We start from the raw sequence: 21,106 nt of genomic DNA on the forward strand, positions 1-21,106 counted from the left end.
ACTGGGAATGGAATGGGGAGCAGAAGGAGGAACATTCAGGAGAATATCCATACCCCAACATGGACTTGCGATCCAGGGACCACAGTGCTGTTCTCTGAGCAGAATGCTTTAGCTCCCGACATTTTCCAAGCACTTGTGCTTGCCTTATCTCTATTTCTCTCCCTTCTCACCTTCCTGGCTTAAAGATCTAGCTAAAATTCGACGTTCTACAGGAAGACTTTACGATCCCCCATATTAATAGCTGTCATTTCCTCTTTATCTGGTTTATATCTTGTTTGTAAGTGGTTGTTTACATTTGCCTCTCTCTTTTGTGAGTAGGGACCCCGTTTTTGCCTTTTCTTGTCTCCCTAAAACTTAGGTACATAGTAGGCACTTCATAAATGCTTATTGCTTGAGGAGAAAGAGGAAGAAGGGGCCCCCGTCAGCCGCCTGAGCCTGTGATGTACGTGCACACCACTCCCCCATGGTCAGGCGCCACAGACTTGCGGACCCCTCCCAGTCCAGCAACCCTTTCATGTGGCCCCACGCCTTCCTTCTAGGTGCTTTCCCCAGTTTGGGGGCACAAAAGCGGAGATGGGAGGGGGAGAGAGGAGGTCTAACGACGACCATTAGCCCCTTTCCCAGCTCGGAAAGCTGTTGGTCCCCGCCGTGACCAGAGGCGGCGCTCTTTCCGCGTCTCGTCTCTTTTTCTGCACTGTCTTATCAGAGGCTAGCCTGCCCCTTATCTCGTTGGGTGCCTTTGTGGCCGCAGTCGCAGCCGCAGCCGTAATCGCGGTGCCCTCATTTTCCTCCTCATCCTCTTTATCATTCATTCCCTCTCTCTCCCCCTTCTCTCTCCATCGAACCCTCTCTCTGAAACTATTGTTGCCGCATCCGATTCTCTCGTTGGCTCTACTAGAGTGAGAGGACCCGGCTTGGGAGCCTGTCTACCATCCATGTGACCTTGGGTAAGTCACCTAACCTCGCTGGGCCTCAGTTTCCTCCTCTGTAAAATGAGGCCCCTCCAGGGGGGATCCCGTCGGCCCGCTTCTGCATCTGTTCTAAACTAGGGGTGAGAAGCGAGCCGGCTGTGGGGGGCCGCCAGCAGCCCCTCCTTTCCTCCCAGTGATTTTTGTGGGCCCCCCCCCCCCGCCCCGCCACTGAGGCTGTCATGGAGAACACTGGATCCCTCTTTCATTCCCTCCATTCCCAGGCCCCCTCCCCCCACCGCTCTCGCCCCCCAAAAGCTTTCACTGAGGGCGGTGACGTCACCCGAGGGCATAATGAGCCTGGCAACTACCGCAAAGCTGAGCTGTGATTGGCTGAGAAATAAGTGACAAATGCTGATTGGCCTAGCTGAGAATGGCCGAGCCCCTTTGGCCCCAGTTGGCAAGCGATTGGCTGAGACCATGTTACCGGGCAGCCGCGGGGCGAGAGCTGGGTAGGGATCGTGAGGCTGGGTGGGGCTAGGCTGGGCTGTGGGGAAGGAGGTGGGGGGGCCCCGGGATGAATCGGGTGGGAAGCATCGTGTGACCCCCAAGGATGACCCAGGGCACGGCCACGCCCCCCGAGAGAAACAGCTACCCTAACCTTGCCATCCCAGACCCGCCATATCCTTCCCCCCAGCCCCACTGGGTGCCCCTGCCCAGCCTTCAGGGCCCTGGTCTGTACTGGTGCTTGGCCTGCCCCTGTTGGCCAGCCCAGGGTCCCCAGCTGGGCACAGCTGGTACACACACCCTGCCTACAAGCCCAGATTGCGTGTGGGATTTTGGGCAGTCCCCCTCTCTGGGGCCGGTTTCCCCTAGAGCTTTAGGGCCCCATGTGACTCTAGCATGACCAACGGAAAGCAAGGCTGCCTCAACCTCCTTCACCCCAAAGCACCCTGCCCTCCTGTCTCACTGCTGTTGCCCAGTTGCAGCAGCACCCAGGTTTGTGGTTAGTAGAGCTGAGGAGGCTCAGGGACAGTTTGTTCATCCCACCCAGGCTGTGGCCTCCAAGCAGGTTACCACCCATAAACCACAGGGTGGGGAAGGAGACAGCCACGTGGTTACTGTTATGACTCTGCTACCTCTTTCCTCAAGCAATGGCTCTGCTTAGGACTAAGACCAACTCCTGGCCCCTCCCCTCATCCCAGTCAGTCCGAAGGTATTTCTCCAGCCTCTAATGTATGTCAAGCCCTGTGCTAAGAGCTGAGGATACAAAGAGAGGCAAAAAACAGTTCCTTCCTTCAAGAAGCTTACTGTGTAGTAAGGGAGACAATGTGTGCAAACCCATTTTGTATGTACAGGATAACTACAGTGTAAATTCTTCTGTCCAGGTGAGGTCAAGTAAAAGAGAGTTGCTGATACACAGGGCCTCACCATTCCCAGTCAGTACTAAGTCCAGCACTTTGCATTGAGATGACAAGATAGGAGCACAGAGACATGGTTGTCACATTAGGGAAAAAATCAGAAAACTCCTAGCAATTCAAGTGGATCCAGTTTAAGGACCTATAAACCAGGCTCTGTCCTAAGTTCCAAGGATACGGGGAGGAACCAATCAATCAATAAACATTAAGAGCCTACTATGTGCCAGGCACTATGCTAAGCACTTCAGATACAAATATCAGTGAATAATGAAACAGTCCCCACCCTCAAGAAACTTGTATTCTACTGGGACCAGGGCTTTGGCACTGGCTATCCACCAATGACTTGCCATGTGACCTAGGAGAAGTACCCATCCTTCTCTGAGTAGAAATATCCAGATAGCCCTTGGGCCCAGAGTCAGGAGTTCAAATGTAGCCTCAAACACTTAGAAGCTGTGTATCCGTGGGCAAGTCACTCCACCCCTGCCTGCCTTCATTTCCTCAACTGTAAAATGGGGCTAACAACACCTGCCACCCAGGGTTGTAGTGGGAATCAAATGAAAAAATATTTGTAAAAAGCACTTGATACAGTCCCTGACTCACAGCTTATTGTGGTTGCTCAGCCATTTCAGTAACGTGTGACTCTTCGTTTAGGGTTTTCTTGGCAGAGATACTGGAGTGGTTTGCCATTTCCTTCCCCAACTCATTTTACAGATGAGGAAACTGAGGCAAAGAGGTGAAGTGACTTGTCCAGGGTCACAGAACTAGGAAGTATCTGAAGCCAGATTTAAGCCTTCCTGATTCCAGACCCAGCATTCTATACACTTCACCCCCTAACTGCCTCCTGGCACACAGTAGGCACCATATAAATGCTTATTCCTTCCTCCCCATCTGATCCTCCAGGGATAGAAAAGACCCTTCTCATTCCAGATTGGGCATCTGAACTGTGACAAAAAGAGAGGAGAAAATGGAGGAAGTCACCAAGACAGAAGATGGAAAAACAGCTGCAGAAAGGCCAATGGACTCGGCCCTTGAGACGCAGCCTGCTCTGCTCTCCCACCAGGGGGAAGCCAGAGCCACTGCCCTCCAGGAGCCAAAAGTGTGGCACCCTGGAGAGGCAGAAGTAGGGGCCTATCACCTGCAGGAGGAGGAGGCTCTGAGCCTCCCTGGCTCAGCAGAGGAGGATGAGGAGAGTGAGGCTGTCCAGGCCATGGCCCTAGGGCTGGAGTTACAGTGCAGGCTTCAGCTCCACCTGGACCAGCTGGAGGCCAAGGCCAAGGCTGCAGCCACAGCCCAGGGCAGCTCAGAGCCTGCTCTGGAGGCCTGTGGAAGTCTAGCAGCCCCAGACCACCCTCAGCCCTTGATCTGCCAGGGCAAGCATGGGGACCCCCACATCAGGACCCAAGAGTTGAAGACTGTCCTGGGGCAAAAGATCAAGCTGCGTGAGAAGGGAAGCTCAGAGGTATTTGGGGTACCATACCGGGGGACAGGATGGTGTCCCAGAGAAAAGGGGGAAATTACTGCTGAAGCTTGGGGAAGCCGGCCAACCTCTGGTCCTACTAGTGTCTGCCAAAGAAGGCAGCTCTACCCAAATCTGGAGCGAAAAGGCCAGGTGAGTATCCTGTCCTGGCCCTTCCCCAGACCCTAAAACATCCAGGTGTCCCATCCCACCTCTTCCCTTGTCTTAGGACTTGAAGGAACATGAATCCTTTGCTGCTTCCCCACACCCCACCCAACTTCCCTCTGCCCCATCCACTGTTGAGGGGAAGGGCATTGTCCCTCCCTTTCCCAGACTTGATCCCATATCTACTCCCCAGGTCCCTGAAGGAGCCAGCACCCTGGAGCTAACACATGGTAAGACTGCTCAAGAGGTATGTGTGTGTGTGTGTGTGTGTGTGTGTGTGTGTGTGTGTGTGTGTGTGTGTGTGTGTGTGTGTGTATGTGTGTGTGTGTGTGTGTGTGTATGTGTGTGTGTCCATCCCTACCTCTATAGGCAAAGACTGACTCACTGTTCACTGTTCCCCTGGGTAGCATAAACAACTCCTTTCCCCCTAAGCCAGAATGAGGCTGTTTCCTTATGAGGAGAGGAATTCCAGCTTAGCTGTTCCCCAGGGGCTGCCAGGCCTGGGCACGTGTATGGGCATTGCTTTCCCTAGGACCCCCAGCCTTCTAGGGGGAGATGGAGGACTGCTTCTCCTGCCCCCCACCCCCCTCTCCCATTGAGCTTCCAATGAGCCCTATCCCTGCCCTCCTCCTTGCCCCCCCCCAAGAGAACTGCAGCCTCAGGGACATGAGTAGCCAGAAGCCTGGAGAAGCCTTGACCCCACTTGGGGAACAGCTGGAGAGGTGAGAGACTCCCCCAATGCTTCCACCCTCTCCAGGTGCCTTCCTCACTCATTCTTTCCTTCATTTCTCAATGGAAAGCCAGAGTTCTGGTTGAAGAGCTTGGTTCAAAGTCCAGCTTTGACTCTCACTAACTGTAATCTTGGGAAAGTCATTTTTTCCTCCCTGGACCTCAGTTTCCCCTCTTTCAAAGAAGAGGTTTGAGACCCTTTCCAGCCCAACTTCTCTGATCTTCTTTTCCCATATCCTTGGCCCTCCTCTTTTCATCCCACTAATCCTCCTTCAAACCCTAACTGTGTGACTTTGGGCAAGTCCCTTCTCTTGACACCTCTGGTTCCTCCTCCAAACCTCCATCCTTTGGGATGCTTGCCCTAACTGGCCTCATCTCCGCCTTTCTTTTTGTACCTCCTCTGGCCTGAACTCTGATCAGATTGTCCATATTTCTCTGCTACCTGGGAAGCTAGCCTTTCCCGACTAGCCTCAGGGTTCCTCTCCCCTTGTCTCCAGCACAGTGCCTGGGGCAGGGGCCCCTAACTGCTGCACCCCTCCCCAAGGAAGAACAGGAACATCCTAGGTCCATGTCTCGAGGGCCCAAGCCACAGGAGTTTGACCCCTGCCCCCATGTTATCCTCTCTTTCTTGCGCCCTGCCTCTGTCTTCCAGTGTGCTTGTATGACCTCAGACAAGTCCCTTCTCTTGAGGCCTCAGTTTCCTCCTCTGGCTCTGGCAAATGAAGGAAAATGGGGATTCAATGATCTATAAGCTCTTTTCCAGTCCTCAATTTGTGTGTGTGTGTGTGTGTGTGTGTGTGTGTTTGAGTGTGTCCACATCTGTACCCTGCTGTTGCCACCACTGGTGCTACCTCCACCACCACCACCTTCACTGCCTCCTCTGGCTGTGCTCACTAGACCCTTGTGCTGCCCCATATTTGCAGTCCCCCCCACCCCCCAGAAGCAGAGGAGGCCCTTGTCTACTCCTCTCCACCCTGTAGCCTGTCTGACCAAGAGACATTTGCCAGCAGAGGAAAAGAAGAGTCGTAAGCTTGAGGTGAGTGGCCCTGGGTGAGGGAAGGGAGAGAGCAGGGGGATGGGTGCCTTCCGAGATGCAGGTGCTAAGCCTCTATAGTGTCCTTGCCTTTCTATAGCTTCAGGTCATTAGAAACCTAAACTTCACTGACATCCTTCTCCATTCTTGCCACAGGCAAGATCCCAGCTCCAGGCTCTGTGGCAGGAGGATGGTGGCCTTCAAAGAAAGGGCCTCAACAAGGAACTGAGGGCCTGGCCTCCACAAGTCCCAAAACAGGTGAGACTTTGACTTCCCCTTCATCTGGGGCAAAGTAGGGCCAAACAGAGACCGAGTTGGAAAGAGGGGCCCTCAGAGATCAGCCTTCCCTCCCTCTCCCCCCCACTTCTATTTTAGAGATGGAGAAAGTGAGGTACAGAACTGAGGATTGACTTATTCAGGTCATGCATCTTAGTCAGAGGCATAGGCAGGGCCCTCGTCCATCCGTAAATGAAGTAGTACCAAGCAACACATGGGCAGACATACATCCCCTGGGACCCATAGGCACAATGAAGGAAGGGCCTGGGTCAGGGTTAAGGGTCCTTATTCACCCTTGCTTGCCCACTTGGCCCCTTCCAGCTTAGGGAACTTGAACCCACAGGTTCCCTCTCACCCCCTTCCCCACCCCTTGGGATGAGATGTCAACAAAACAGTCTTCCCCTGGGTTGGGAGCATTAGGGACCTCTGAGTCGCGCCCCACCCCATTTCTGACTGCAGGGTAATGAAGCCAAGCTTCCAGCCTGGGATTCACCCTGCTGTACCCAAACCCAGAAAAAAAGAAAGTCATCTCTTCTTTGTGCGGGTGGTCAGGGAGGTTGGGGGGCCTAGGGGGAGGTGGAATGGGCTTAGGAAAATTGGGGCTTGGTTAGGAGTTGGAAAGATACCCAGGAACCTTCCCTGGCATGGCTGGTGCCACACCCTACTCCCCCAGACTTGGGCACAGGAGGCTGATCTGGATGGAAATATTGTGAAATAAGGCAGAAAGAGGAACTGAGCCAGAGAGAGAGACCAAGAGAAAACTGAGAGAGAGGGAGACAAGAGAGAGAGAGAGAATAGGCAGGCTTTTGGACAGAATCCTCAGTGATATCAGAGGCCAAGAATGAGGCCCATTTCCTTCATTTCTTTTAGGATCCTTTTCCCAGGTCCTAGTTCAGAGAGGGACTGAGACTGGTCAATAATTGGTTGGAGAACAGGCAGGCCAAGGGGGGCCCATCTGGGACAGTTTCCTGTTATTTTGAAGACACCTTGGATTGGGAGACTGCTGCCTGGACTAAGGGGAGGACAGAGACAGATATGGACATTTTCTCTGAGTCCCTGATAGGCCTGGGCCCCAGTGGGTCTAGGAAGTAGACACTAGCCACAAAGAGACCACTCTTTGCCTTGAGATAATAAGTCAGACTAGGAGTGCCCAAGAAACCTGCACTGATTTCCTCCCAGACTCTGGTTCCCCCCAAATGTAGCCAAAGCCAAAGTCCTCCTGAACAGCAGGTGCTGAGAAATATTTTCTCAAAGCATGGCCCATCAGAGCTAGAAGGGACTTTGGGGACCCTTGTTCTACAGGGAAGGATTGGGGTGGGGCAGGGGAGACAAGGCCTAGAGAGGGGAAGGATCTAACAGAGTTAGTGGCAGAATCCAGAAAAAAGAGCAGACCTACTGACCATTCAATCCATGTGTATGCCACAGTAATGCCCCATTTGATTCAACAAGCTCCCATTGGGTGCCAGGCACTAGGCCTTGGTCTCCATGAGGAGATAGAACCAAAAGGGAAGCAGCCCCTGCCCTCAGGGAGTTTATGTAGTGCTGAGGGAGAATGAAGGAGGAGGAAATATAAGATATAAACCAGGAAACACCAGGTGCTGAGACAGGACCTGACAGTGGGCAGAATGGGAAATGGCTTCTTGGCAGGACGCCCAGAAGGGAGGGAGCCATTTGTATGTAGCATGTGCAAACATTCTACCTCAGCTGAGTACATTGGCTGTTCTATGAAGATCCCTGAGGTGGCTGTGGTGGGCATGGGAGACACTTAGGGCTCTTTTCTCCTCCTCCTCCCCCCCCAGCCCCCAGTTGACCTGCTAGTAGCCTTGTGGCTACTGCGGGAATCGGGTCATTCTGGTGGCTCACCAGGCAACAGAGCTGAGCCTATGACGGACATCTACCTGCCCAGCTGTTGGAACCTGTGAGCCTCCTGAGGGAAGGACCCCTGCTTGTAGGCCCTGTTCACCTTTGTCCCTGGCAACCCCTTGGGATCTGGGGCTGGGGAAGGGCCACTGCCCTTTGCCACCATGGGAGGATCTAGAGCTGTGGGGGTACAGTAAGGCTGGGATCTGCCACCCCCTGACCCCACCCCTTTAGGACCCTCCCTCTGCCTTTTCAGTGTCTGGAGAGAGTTCAGAGAGCTCTTTCAGGCACATCTTCCCCACCCCCACCCCCACCCCCCATGGTCATCTCCTCAGTTCTCTTCTCTCCTTTGTCTCTGTGTTCCCTTGTGCAATCCATCCCAAAGACCAGAACCTTAGGAGCCAGGCCTGGCTTCCATTGAGGGTGGCAACTTTTGAGAGTGTTGTCTTTGTGTCTCCCCAGGGCCTGACATAATAGAGGCTAAATAAAAGCTTGTTGGTCAGTTGAAATCTTGACTGTTGTCACTGATTATCCTTCATTTTGGGGAAGTATAAAATCGGGGAGGGAGGGTATGAGTCTAGGGAGAACAGAGCAGGAGTAAGACTAGATAATCTCACAGGGCCTGTTCTCCTCTAAGACTCTGGGGTCCTAGACCTCTGTGAGCTCCAGCCCACCCCTACTGGTCCAGTTCTGGGCCAGACTGTGCTGAGGGCAAGAAAAGGAAGATTCTGGAGAAGTCTTTGGCTTCCTCACCCCCACTTTCCTCCCACCTTTTGACCCTACTTCCCAGTTAGGGGACATGGTGAAGTTTTAACCTATAGGTAATGCTACTGTTTCCTTACTGCCTTTAAGGGAGTCACAGCTGGATGATGCTCATGGTCCTCCATCAAGCCAAGGGATTAGATTGGATGACCTCCAATGGCCCTTCCAGCTCCAAGTCTAGGATTCTGTGATCTCTCTCCCTTCCCCTTGACCCTATCCCTCCCCTGCTGATCTACCTACCTCAGGTCTCCTCCTGTGGCCCTGGATCCTGACACTTGGCTTTTGAGGAGGCAGGGAGGGGCCCATGTTCCCCCTGTATCTGAGAATGGGGATGGATAGCTAGATGCTCCTAGAAGAGGGTGGCAGTGTCCTGGACCCATACCCCCACCAGCCCCCTTCCCCCCCATGGCATTTTTATAATATTGCCTTATATTCTAATACACTATTAAAGCTGGGAGGGACCTTAGAGAATCTGTAATCTAATCCAATTCCATTTGCCAGATGAAGAAACTGAGGCCAGGAGAGGGGTAGGGACTTATCCAAGGTCACACAGGGAATGAGCCAGGAATCCCAGGCCAGGATTGTTTCCATTTTCTTTTCCATTGCTTCATTCAAAAATAATTCTGTTAGGGGCCAACTATGAAGAAAGAGTGTGGGCTAGACTGGGGAGCCTTGGAGATCAGAGGGAGGGGAATGAACCCTGAACAAAGGAGGACGCTATGGAGGAGCAGAAGGACCCAAAGAGGTGGAGCCACCCTGGGGGAAGAGGGTCCCCAACCCAACTATAGGAGAGCAGGAAACAGCTTCAGGGTCCCTGTCCCCATTATTGAAATAGAATTTTGGAGAGGAAGAGAGAAAATGGGGGAGATGCCCCCTCCCCTGCCCCAGAGTCTACGCAGCTCTCCAAGGATGCTTTCTTCCTCTCTCATTCCAATCTGCTCCATCGATAATATGTGATTGAAGTCAAGGTCCACCCAGGAACTGACCCCTGACCCTCAGCCTAAACAAGAGATAGGAGTGTGCCTCCTTCTTTAACCCTACAAGTCAGCTTGAACTTGGGGGAGTGGTGTTGTGAAAGGAGAGCATTCAAAGTAAAGGGGGTCTACGAAACTAAGAGGGCACCCTAGTGCAATCCTCCCCCTCCTCCTCTCTTTGCCCCTCTGGGGTGGGGGTAAGGGTGCCCCCCCCCTGGGCTGGAGGCCCGCTGGGCTGTGAGCTCATTCCCCTAGGGGCGGGGTCGCCGCCAGCAGTGCCATCACCCTTCCCCCTCCTGCCCCCTCCCCCCCTCAGTTTCTCCTTCACTCTTCCTCTCGCTCCCTCATTCCGGGCTCCCCGGCGACTTTACCAATTAAGGCTTTCTCCGCCCGAGCCGGCTCGGACCCAGGGGGGGTCTTACTGCTGACAAGAGGTGGCCCCGGCCAGCGGGTGAGTTCCCGCAGCCCAGCCCAGCCGAGCCGAGCCGCCAGGCAGTCAGTCTGCTGGCCCTTGCCCTTCTGGTCCTCGGCACGCTCCTGGGACCCGGCTCCGGATCCTGCCCGTCCCGTCTCGGGCCAGAGCCGAGCCAGGGAGCCAGCACAGGTCGAGGTGCCCTCGGCTGCAGGTTCCCGGCTCCCGATCCCAGGCTCTCCAGGCTCCGGAGGCTCTCGGCTCCCAGCTCCGGCTCGGGGCTCCAGGTAAGACAGCTGCTCCCGGTAGCACCCTCCCATCCCACCCCGTGCTGCTGGCTACTGGCACCCGGGAGCCATACAGGCAGCCTGGCTTCTCTATCCTGGGCCTGCCCAGTCCCATCTAAGGCGCGTTCCCCTCCCCACTCTACCCCCCTTCCTAGTCACCACAGGTTCTCTTGGCCTGGACATCCTCTGTCTTGGCAGGGGGCAGAGTCAAGTGGGTAGGAAAGATCAGGACCCGCTGAGTGGGCAAAAGGAAGAAAGAGGAAATCCATTCAGGGGATAGATATTCGTGGGTGCCTGACCCTCCATTTGTGGAGAACTGCTGTGGATGTGTGCAGGCAGGCAGGCAAGACTGGGGAATCAGGGTGGGGCGGGACAGGACAGAGAGATGGACATGACTCCAGGTCACTCTGTAGATGGATATGTATGATTCTAAGTCATTCTGTGTGTGTGTGTGTGTGTGTGTGTGTGTGTGTGTGTGTGTGTGTGTGTGTGTGTGTGATGGTCACTCTGGGGATGGGTGTGTAGGATTTCAAGTCACTATGTGTGTGTGTGTGTGTGTGTGTGTGTGTGATGGTCACTCTGGGGATGGGTGTGTAGTATTCCAAGTCACTGTGTGTGTGTATGTGTGTGTGTGATGGTTACTCTGGAGATGGATGTGTAGGATTTCAAGTCACTGTGTGTGCGTGTGCGTGTATGTGTGTGATGGTCACTCTGAGGATGGATGTGTAGGATTCCAAGTCACTGTGTGTGCGTGTGCGTGTATGTGTGTGTGTGTGTGATTCCAGGTCACTCTGTGGGTGAGTGTGTAAAATTCCAAGTCTGTGGATGTGAGTGTGTAAGATTTTAGATCATTCTATGTGGGTGTACGTGTGGAAGATTCCCAGTCACTCTGTCAGTGTAGGTGTGAGTGTACAAAGGGGTATGGGGGGGGTATATAAAATTGTCACTCTATGGACATGTGTGTGCATACGTGTGTGTGTGCATAAAAAAGTGGCCAGGCTCCTAGCCACTTGATAGCCATGTATTGGGGAAACCAAAGAGCCCAGTAGCCTCCCACCAGGCACCCATGGGAGCATGTAGCATCCCTTGCCAGACCCTGGGGCTGCGCTCCACTCCAGCTGCTCTGTGAACAGTGCAGTGTGTCTCGGTGGGGTGTTGGGGTGGCATGGACAGGGAACTTCTTGGCTAAGTCTGAACTAGATCTGTCTCCAGTTCAATTGAATGGTGCCAAATCCCTGGCTTCCTCCACGGGGCAGTCTGAGCCTCCAAACAGGGTGCTGTTTGGAAACTAGGGATGTGTGGCCCTGGGTGGTGAGGAGTGAGGCCCCACAACTGGCACAACTGATACTTCCTCTGATTGTGTCCCCCCCATCCACCCATCCCCTCTGCCTTCCAGTCTCCCCTCTTCTTTGGGGAGGAAGTGCTTCGCCAGAGCCCCACAACGTCAGGCCAGCATGAATTTAGAGTTGGGGTTAGGTAAGGTGCTCTGGGAGAAGCCTCTGTTGCGGGCTTCAAGTCACATTCTGAGGCTCTCAGGCAGGGCCGTGAGAGACTATGAGACTGGGGAAACTGAGAGCCCAGGAAGGGAAAGTGAGAGGAAGGAGTGGGCCCATTGCCTTAGCTAGCCCATCACGCCAAAGGGAGACAGCCTTCGAGTCTGAGCTGCAGGCAATGCTGTGTCCTGGACAGGGGAATCGGGGAGGCAGCAGGCCAGGAGAGGGGCGTGGGTCTGAGGCTATGTCTGACTCCTCAGTCTCATTCCAAATAAGGGAAAATATGAACTCGCGGAATTTCAGCTTCCTCGGACAGGGGAGCTGCTGGGGTGTGGAATGGGGCGTCCCCTAGTGTCCAGATGTCCACACTGCAATCCCAGGTGGAGCTGGGGTCCGTAGAGGAATCCATCACAGCTGGAGAGACATCCGAGGCTGTTCTACTAAACCCCTTCTTTTTACAGATGTTTTGGCAGCCTGAGGCCTTGAGAGACAAGTGACTCATTAGCAAGTGACAGAGTAGGGTTTGAACCAGATGCTCACTGTCCTCAGTTCCCAGTGGTGCAAATCCAAGAACAGGCTTGCTTCTCCTCTCTCCAGCTCAGGGAGCAAAATCTAATGGGATTGGGTGAATTTCTCTGGGAATTGGGGGCCTGGGGCTGGAAACTAGAATGCCTGAGGTTAACTGCCTCCCCAAACAGGAGTTGATTGATGAATAATCCCCTGCATCAGTTCTCCCTTCCTTGGAGAGCTGCTTCCATTGAGACCTGCAGAAAGAGCAGCCCAAACGCCAAACTCAGATTTTTAGGCATATGTGTTCACTGGGTTCTGGGTTCTTTTCCACTGGGCTCATTGCAAGGGGAGGGATGGAGGACACTACTGAATGTGAAAAAGAGACTGTATCAGAGCTGGAACCTGTATCAGAGCGAGCTCTGCCCACCCCCATAGATGGACATGAAAAAGACCAAGGAGACTGAAATAGACCCAGAAATGTGCTGGGAGGGGAATGAGGCCAGTCTGGAATTAAAAATAGTCCTCAGGTAATTCATAAAGTGATCTAAGTGAAAGTTGACCGTATTTGGATGGGTCATGCTGCAGAGACCATGGCCTCCTCCTTCCCATCCTCCCATTCCCCCCTCAGTCAGAAAGAAGAGAGTGGTGAGGAAAGGGAGGGGAGATGAGTTGGGAACTGGTCCAGTAGTGACGCAGGATTTCCTGGCAGATAGATCAATGACTTAGGTCTTCAGGTTCATTCAATGGAGAGAGCAAGGCACTGTTCAGGGGGCCCAGAGCTGGAGAAAGGAACATTAGGGCTGAAATGAGAAAAGCCAGGCACTTTTGAGGGGACAGAGTCAGGGGCAACTGGGAGGTAACCCTGTCTTTCTCAGCTCTTTGCTCCTTATACCGAGAAAACCCTCCCCCCAAATCCCAGAACAATAAACATATTGGCTCCTTCTAGCTCCCCTCCAGCAGGTTCTGCCCTCTGTTCTCCTGGACCTAAAAAAAGTTGTGGCCACCAACTGACACAAAGTAAAGGCTTTTTTTCCTGGTTTGGCCAATAGAGGTCAGCAGGGCCCTGGCCTCTGGTGGTGTGACTCAGTTCCCCCAGAGTTGGGTGTGGTTCCCCCCCCTCCACCTCCCACATTTCTGCCTTGGGGTTTGGTTTTGACTGGCTGGTAGTTGCATCCCTTAGGGGTGGGCCAGGGCAGCCAGTCACTACCACCCTGGGCCACAGTGGGTCCACTGAGGCTGGAAGGGAGGAGCCCCTGGAATCTGGGTCCCAGTCCTGGGCTTCAAGGTGCTGCCTGCCCTACCTTACTGCCCCAGGTGAATGTTCCAGCCTTCAGGCAGACACAGTGAATCCAGCTCTCCACGGGGGGTGCTCTGGGGTTCGGTCACTGAAGTCTGGGAGTTTCAATTGCGTCCTAAGTAAAATGAGGCTAAAAGATCAGCCCTGCCTATCTCTCCCCAGGTGGTTTTGCAGATGCCACCCCCTTTTACCTCCTCCCCTCACACCACCCCAGAAACTACAATTTAACTGCCTTCTGAGAGGATGCTGAGAAGTGGAGGAGGGGCAGGTTTCTAAAACCTGGGAGTGCCCCTGGCGGGGAGGGGGGCGGTGCAAGGCGGACTGGGAACTTCAGGGTGTGGCAGGGGCCTTGACTAAAGGCTGAGAGCCCAGAACCGAGCCAAATATGGAAAGATGGGGACCCTCGGGTCCCTGTTTGCCCAAAAGCCTGAGTAGCCCCCTTTCTAGTCAAGCTTCTTTCAGATGGTGAGAGGATGGCCTGATCTTTCCTTATCTGGAGATGGGAACCAGTATTTTCCTAAGCCAAGACAGAATTCGCAAGTGCCCCTCTCTCCTTCAGGCCCCCCTCCCTCTTTAGGGGGTCAGGGGAGAAGGGAGAGGTCAATTAATCTCCTCCCCCTTCATTCCTTGGCCAAATAGGGAGTGCTAGGGTTGGGGTGAAGGGCAGGCTGGAGCATCAAGGTGGGGGTGCTGAAGGTAGAAGGGCTCGCCCCAGGCTTACAGGGTGGAGGAGGTCTGTTGGAAGAGGAGGAGGAGGAGGTATCTTGTAGACAGACAATGAAGGGATTCGGTAACATGCCCGGGCCTGAAGGGCAGCTGCAGTCGTGGGAGGAGGACGGGAGAGGGACTTGGGATCTTTCCCAAGGACAGCCCTAGTGTCCCGGGAAAGCTTCCCTCCCTTTAACAAATGGAGCAACTGAGTCTCTTCACCTCAGAGCAGGAGGGGAAGGAAAGCCTTTACTGCCCAGGATGACTGGGTGGGCACTTGTATACCTAGAAACCACGAACGTGTGAGAGAGGAGGGGAAGGGTTTTGGATGATGCAGGAACAGCGCCCTGACAGCCCAACTGCGATCTAACTGCCAGGGTGACCTTGGGCCAGTCCTTTCCCTTCCCTGGCCTTCAGTTTCCCCCTCTAAGATTGACTGGGGGGGGGGGGGGCAGGGAGAGAGGAATGAGGTTCCTCAGGCTCATTCCAACAGGAAAATGCTTGGTCATTGGGGGGTGGGGTTTGGACGGAGGGGGCTCGCCGAAGTGGGGAGATCGGGGAGGGAAGGTTCGCCTTCCTCTACTTCCCTTTACCCGACTGGGGGTGCCCCCCCTCCCCCATCAAACCCCAGGGACAGGGAAAAGGGATGAGTTTAAAGGGCCAGCAGGGGAAGGCTAAGCTTGGGAATGGGTTGGAATTGGGGCGACTGGGGTGGGGGTAGGGGCAGAAAGCAAGCTTTCGATGCTGTGTGGAGTGGGGAATGGGGGCCTGGAGCAGAGGGGGAAGGGTGGAGGGGAGGTCTCAGCCCCCTGACTCCCCCTCCCCCCACCTCTTTCTCTCCCTCGCCGGCCCGCCCCCGCCCCTTCCCATTTAAAGGGCCGGAGCGTGCAGCCGCCCCAAGGCCGTGTCTCTTCTCCCAGCTCGTCTGGCTCTAGGTGCCTGCGTCTTTAATTAAGGAGGGCCGCCCCCTAGCCGGGCTCCAGCACCGCCCCCAGCCTCTCCGGGCTCTCAAAATGAGTAGCTCCCACTCGCGGCCCGGCCACAGCCCCAGCCCCAGCAGCGCGGCTTCGGCAGCAGCGGGCGGCGGCGGCGGCGGCGAGAAGGACAAGGACGCGGAGATGCCGGCCACCGAGAAGGACCTGGCCGAGGACGCGCCGTGGAAGAAGATCCAGCAGAACACGTTCACGCGCTGGTGCAACGAGCACCTCAAGTGCGTGAGCAAGCGCATCGGGAACCTGCAGACGGACCTGAGCGACGGGCTGCGGCTGATCGCGCTGCTCGAGGTGCTGAGCCAGAAGAAAATGCACCGCAAACACAACCAGCGGCCCACCTTCCGCCAGATGCAGCTGGAGAACGTGTCCGTGGCGCTCGAGTTCCTGGACCGCGAGAGCATCAAGCTCGTGTCCATCGGTGAGCGACTGGAAGGGGGGAAGATGGGGGCAACCGGGAGTGTGGAGGTCGGGGAGGGAAGGTTCGCCTTCCTCCGCTTCCCTTCACCCCACTGGGTGGGGCACCCACCTGCGAGCGGGGATCCCGACCTGCGGGGGGCACCGCACTGCGGATGGGCACAGCGGATGGGGCACCGACCTACTGGGGGGGCACCACCCTGCAGAGCTGGGCACCGCACTGGGTGGGGCACCACCCTGCAGAGCTGGGCACAGCACTGTGGGTGCACACCACGGATGCGCAATGCGGTGGGCACTGCACTGCGATGGTACGCACAGTGGATGCACACTGTGGGTGGGCACCGTACTGCGGATCTCTGATGAGGCACCGCATTGTGGGTGGGGCACTGTATTGCGGGATTGGGCACCACGAGTGCAGGGCAAGGCAGGATTGGGCATCCGAGGCGCGGGCCATGTCCCAAGCCCTCCATAGGGGCCCCCTCGGAGCTGTGACTCAACCGGTCTCAGACCTCTTTGCCCACACATGTTCCCCAGGCCTGGCATGTGCCAAGGCAGCGGTGCCAAGACTCACAGCTGGTCTAACCTGTTGGAGTACGGGCCCAGGGTGTCACCCCAAGCTAGTTCCCTTCCGAGCTCCTCTTTGGAACCACATTGGGGAGGGGTGGCCCGTTAAAGGGCCGAGCCAGCTGGAGAGGGGGAGGTGCTGTTTCGACATTTGTGTCTTGGGGGAGGCTTATGGCTGGCGACTGTGGAGCTTCCAAAACAAAGGAGGAGTCCTGTCTGAGCCCACTGCTTTTCTGGAGCCGAAGGAATGTTGCTGGGGCTGTTAACTGATTGTGGATTGGGGGCTTGTGGTGGGGTCAGGGAGTGTGTGTGACTGTGTGTGAGACTGAGGGGAGGAGGGCCTCTTCTGGGCATTGCCTGGGGTTGGACCCCAATGCTCAGCTCCCCCTACACCACCCCTTCAGCCCCCCACACACACACCCACACCTCCCCTTCAGCCCATCCTGTAACACCTTCTTGATGGTGAAGGGCTGGGTGCTTCTGTGGGTAGGAGTGGGTGTGGCAGGGTAGAGCTGCTGCTGCCAACATGGGGAAGGACTTCCCCAGAACCAAACTGTTGCTTCTCGTCCCTTAGCGGGCAGGCAGGCAACAGTGGCTTGTATTGAGGCTAGAGAGAAAATGATGCTGCCCCTGCCCAACAGGGAACCTGGCAAGGTACAATGACTTGAACTTTGACCACTGCAGACAGACCTGGAACACCATCCTCAGTTCTGACTCTTAGAATCCTTCCTTTCTTTCAAGGAGCAATTCAGAAGCCATCTCCAAGAAGTTCTCCCTGATTTTCTCCAGCCGTAGGGCCGTAGGTTTCCGGGAAGCCTTCCGGGTCACCTTTCTCTGTGGCTGTCTCATATTTCTGAGTGTTATATTTATCCTGAAGGCAAGCCCTGATACCTACCCTGTACCCAGCAGGGCATTGATGAAAGTTGACTTAGATAGGTTTAGATGGAAGGAGAGATCCAGGTGAAAGGCCTGTGAGACATCTCAGCAGAGGGAACCCTGAACCATGCAGCCTAAGAAGGAGGGGTTGAGAGTGGAGTATCTTGGAAAATGTCCTGGTTAGAGGTGAGCCAAGCCAGGATGGAGAAGGATTTCCAACAACCAGGATGTGTAAGGCTGGGGCCAGGGCTTAGGAGTAAGGCCTGTGCCATAGCAGGAAAGGATGGGACTGGATTCAAATAATGAAGGAGGGGGAGTAACCATGCCCATGGGCTGCAGTAGACTCTTAAACTGTAGGCCCAGATATGGTGTCTTGAGCCACATTTTTAAAAGCCAGGAAGGAGTCTCTAGTGGAAGAAATTTAAGAAGCTCTGCAGAGAATACCCAGTTTATGTGACCAGGGGCAGCAGCCTAGCTATGTGGGTCTGTCTCCCCTGCTCAGTCTCTCTCTTTCCTCCGTTCCCAACTCCTGACTCAGAAAGCACCAGTAATCTGACTGGGGGGAGGGGGGGGCGGGGAGGGCAGGGGGCAAGTACCTGTGTCTGGAATGAGGAGTGAAAACAAAGGGAGGCACCCAGAGAATGTTTGGGGGATTTGCTGAGCATCATTTGTTATCAAATGCTCTGGGGGGGAGGCAGATTCTGATTCAGTGACTATCTAGTCCAACTCCATCCTAGAGAAACAGGCCTCAAGAAGGCATGGGACTTGCCCAGGATCAAGCTGCTTACCAGATGGGGCTGGATTTAGTTCCCCTCCCTGGTAATGATTAGAACAGCCCTGAGCTGGTGTTTTCTTCCCCAGAATTCCTCTTTTGAGGGCCTGAGGGCTGCTCACAAACCCTGTCGACTGTTTCTGAGTGTGCTGCCCCCTCCTCCCCTTCTACTCCCAACTAGGGCTTATTGTAGTTCTGGGAGGCCAGCCCGGTTGGGTACCAGGCCCCACCCTGTTTCCTGTGTTGAAGGGGGAAGGGAACAGATTGGTAAAGGCTGGGCCTGGGCACCCACCCAACTCGTCCATCTCCCGTTTCTGTTGCCCTTGGCCCTTCTTGTTTCCAGCCCCTATCTTTCTCTTCCCACACCCACACCCCCACCCCCACACCCCTGCGCTTCCCCCCCGCCCCCCCATGCTTTAGGCGTTGCTTAGACTTTTTAAGCCTCTAGGGTTTTCTCCAGTCTGGGCTCTGGAGGGCTGAGAAAGGAACTACTATGGGGTTACTTCCCTCCCTGGAAAGCCTTCCATTCTGGTTACAGGAATGTCTTAGTCACCAGACCCAGACCTTGGAGGCCTACACTCCCTTCTGCCAGCTACCCTTTGGGGTCTCACGGGCTTTCCCCCAGGCCCTTCCCAGACATTTCCCTCTGCTCCAAGAAGTCTGAATTTCTGGGGCAGGAAGGGACTGACTCACCTCCCCTCTCCCCCCCCCTCCCCCACATAGTATCTGGGCCCTGAAGGGGGTGGGGTGGGGCAGTTGTGCCCTGAAGCTAAGGAAGGAGGGAGGGTGGGTGGAGAGAGTGGGTAGATGGAGGAAGGAAGGCAGGATATGGGGAGGGGGGGTGCTCTTCCTTTTCCCGCCCCTGATTCCTAGAGCTTTGCCCATATATGGCTAAAAAATGTTGGAAAGCTGTGTGATTAGCAGGCTGGGGCCCAGCGGCTGAGGGGGAGGGGTGTGTCACCCCAGCAGAGGGGGGCGGGCCCAGCTGGGAGCTGGGGGGAGAGGGGAGGGCCTGGGCTGGTAGCTAGGCCGTGGGAAAGGCCCCTTTAGTAAGGGCCCATGGCTCAGGTCTTGGTGGGACAGGGATAAGCTGTTGTCTGTGGCAGATTCCTAAATACTTGCTGCCTTAGGCATTCCAAGGGAGCCTTGGTACCAGCCTGTACCAAATGGATGGGAAAGAGCCTTGCTCTGGGCTTAGCTGGGAGCAAGTCGTCTTTCTTCTCTGGGAGCCTCAGTTTCTCCCCTTTTGGACCTCTGCCCTGGAAGTGAAGAGATAAGCACTCTGTAAATACTCTATACATATACATACACACGTGAGGGAATGACCATTGTTGTGACTGGAACTGGAGGGTGTGTCCCAGGCACTCCTGAAGAATAGGGCCTGGCCTGGAAGCTGAGTCGGCCTCCCTGGGTCTGAGGGATGGCTGGTGATGGCTTATAACCTGGCCTTACCCAGCCCCTCTTCCTCAGTGCTCTGTACCTAGCTGACTCTTGGCACATCCAGCCCACTAGGCCAGCAAAGGATATGGTAGAAGAGGTGCCCAGCTTGAGCTCTGACCAATGCCAGCTGGAGGCCTGGCACATCTTGTTTATCTTTGGCATACTAGCTGGCAGTGAATAGTCTTTTCGATCTTCCCCTCTTCTGATCAACTGTTTTGAAGTAGGTGAGATGTAATCAGGAAAATAGTGTTGAATTTAAAAAGTGGAGAGACCATTTGAGGTGGGCCATCAGAGCAAACTTCTTGCCTCTCTCTATGCTTTTCTGCCCAGAGAGAATCTCCCAGCTTTCTAAGCTAGCTAGAGCTCTCAGTTATTGATGGGTAGGGAGGCCTATTCCCCTTGGTCATGTTTGAGTGTGTTAGGGTTCTCTTGCTTCTGGAGAATAGGTTGACAAGAGCTGCTTCTGACCTGGGGAGCAAACTGAAGGCCTGGGAGAGAAAGGAATGAATCCTGACTTGGGGGAGGCCTAGAACCTGAGTTCTAGTCCCAATGTTGTGTCAGTGTGACCCCTGGCATCTTCTTCCCTGGGCCTGGATAAAGGCATCTGTAAAGTAAGGGGCCTGAGGTGATCTCAAAAGTTTGACCAGCTTGATATTTCGTAAGCCCCTTATATGGAAAAGTCTTACTCCAGACTTTCTCTTCTCTCCTTTTTGGTACCCTCCCCACCCCCTTTCCAACTGACTCAGAGGGCAGACATTTTTTGCTGCATATTTGTTTTTTCTGACTTTGGAGAAGAATCTTACAGATAAGGACCAAAACCATCTGTCCCTTTCTTAGATGGACCAGGGAAGGTCTGCTGTCACCCTTTTTCCCTTTCTGCATTGGGTAAAATTGACATCATCCCTGCCTTTGTGGAAGTCCTTTTAGAGCTCCTGGTAGGTAAACCAAGGCACTCCCTTCATGAGAATCAGATTTCAGTTCCACATAAAGAGAAACTTCCTACACTTGGGGCTGTCCCCAAGAAGAGAGTGTTATCTTAGGAGATCATGAGTTTGCCCTTCTGGTAGTTTTCATAATGACCTAGAAGAGTTTCCTGGATAGATAGGGTGAGACTAGGTGATCTGAGATCCTTTCAACCCTGAGGGTCTGATTCTCCACCCCCCCCCTTCCCCTCCCCCAAGGCCCTTTTCTTATCTTCTCAAAGCCCAAGAATGTGTTGGCAGGGACCATGGGTTGCATCTTATCTCATCCTTACTTTGCAGATGGGCACATTGAGGTCCAGAGACAAGAAGGGACTTGCCCAAGGTTTCAGGGGCAAAACTGGGACAAAAATCCCAGGAACCTCCAGGGCTACCTAGTCTTTTAGCCCTAACTTCCTGAAACCAGGAGGCTTACTACTACAGCATACCTGCTAGAGCAGGAACCCATTCCCCTTGGAGACCATTCTCCAGGTTTTTTGTCCTATGAAGCCTAAAATGGAATCCTTTCGACATTTCCATCCCCCACCCCCACCCCCCCACTCCTATTGTTGTCCTGCTTCAAGACATGGGATTTCTTTTCTGGTTTTTCTTGGTTAGAGGGCCTTTCTAACTTTTCTCTTCAACCTTCCTTCTGTTTCCTTTCTTAGACCTCTCTACCATTCCCATCGCCACTCCCCCCCACCCCACCCCACCCCCTTGCAGGCTTGGGTCAGCTATTCAGGGCAAGGCCCCCTGAAAGGCGGGGTATGTGTAGGGGCTAGCCCTACTCTGCTGATTGGG

At 54.6% G+C, this 21,106-nt stretch overlaps 2 protein-coding genes across 8 annotated transcripts in view; both read left to right on the forward strand.

Annotated features, from left to right (window-relative positions):
* Window positions 1–492: 492 nt before the first annotated feature.
* LOC140515363 (uncharacterized) lies at window positions 493–8,354 on the forward strand. Of its 6 annotated transcripts, none has more exons than XM_072626040.1 (6): window positions 511–947; window positions 3,227–3,935; window positions 4,141–4,177; window positions 5,600–5,712; window positions 5,866–5,967; window positions 7,785–8,354. In XM_072626040.1, exons 2-6 carry the CDS (start codon window positions 3,291–3,293, stop codon window positions 7,905–7,907), a joined length of 1,020 nt encoding a protein of 339 aa, XP_072482141.1. In that variant the 5' UTR covers window positions 511–947; window positions 3,227–3,290; the 3' UTR covers window positions 7,908–8,354. The 6 variants fall into 6 exon arrangements, with proteins under 6 accessions (XP_072482144.1, XP_072482141.1, XP_072482145.1 ...); XM_072626039.1 differs by having other exon boundaries at window positions 639–947; window positions 3,254–3,935; XM_072626041.1 differs by having other exon boundaries at window positions 705–947; window positions 3,254–3,935; window positions 5,657–5,712.
* A 1,787-nt stretch (window positions 8,355–10,141) lies between these two features.
* FLNA (filamin A) overlaps window positions 10,142–21,106 on the forward strand; it is a 54,989-nt gene continuing 44,024 nt past the window's right edge. For both annotated transcript variants that reach the window (XM_072626037.1, XM_072626038.1), the window contains exons 1-2: window positions 10,142–10,280; window positions 15,209–15,698. In XM_072626037.1, the coding sequence (XP_072482138.1) occupies window positions 15,302–15,698 (397 nt within the window). In that variant the 5' untranslated portion in view covers window positions 10,142–10,280; window positions 15,209–15,301. The remainder of the gene's footprint in view (window positions 10,281–15,208; window positions 15,699–21,106) is intronic.

Source organism: Notamacropus eugenii, chromosome X (assembly GCF_028372415.1).
Source record: "Notamacropus eugenii isolate mMacEug1 chromosome X, mMacEug1.pri_v2, whole genome shotgun sequence".
NCBI lineage: Eukaryota > Metazoa > Chordata > Mammalia > Diprotodontia > Macropodidae > Notamacropus > Notamacropus eugenii.

Coding starts and splice junctions, on each gene's coding strand:
- LOC140515363 (XM_072626040.1), top strand. CDS start 3,291: ATGGAGGAAGTCACCAAGACAGAAGATGGAAAAACAGCTGCAGAAAGG. Junction 3,936..4,140: donor ATCTGGAGCGAAAAGGCCAG/GTGAGTATCCTG, acceptor TCTACTCCCCAG/GTCCCTGAAGGAGCCAGCAC. Junction 4,178..5,599: donor CACCCTGGAGCTAACACATG/GTAAGACTGCTC, acceptor CCATATTTGCAG/TCCCCCCCACCCCCCAGAAG.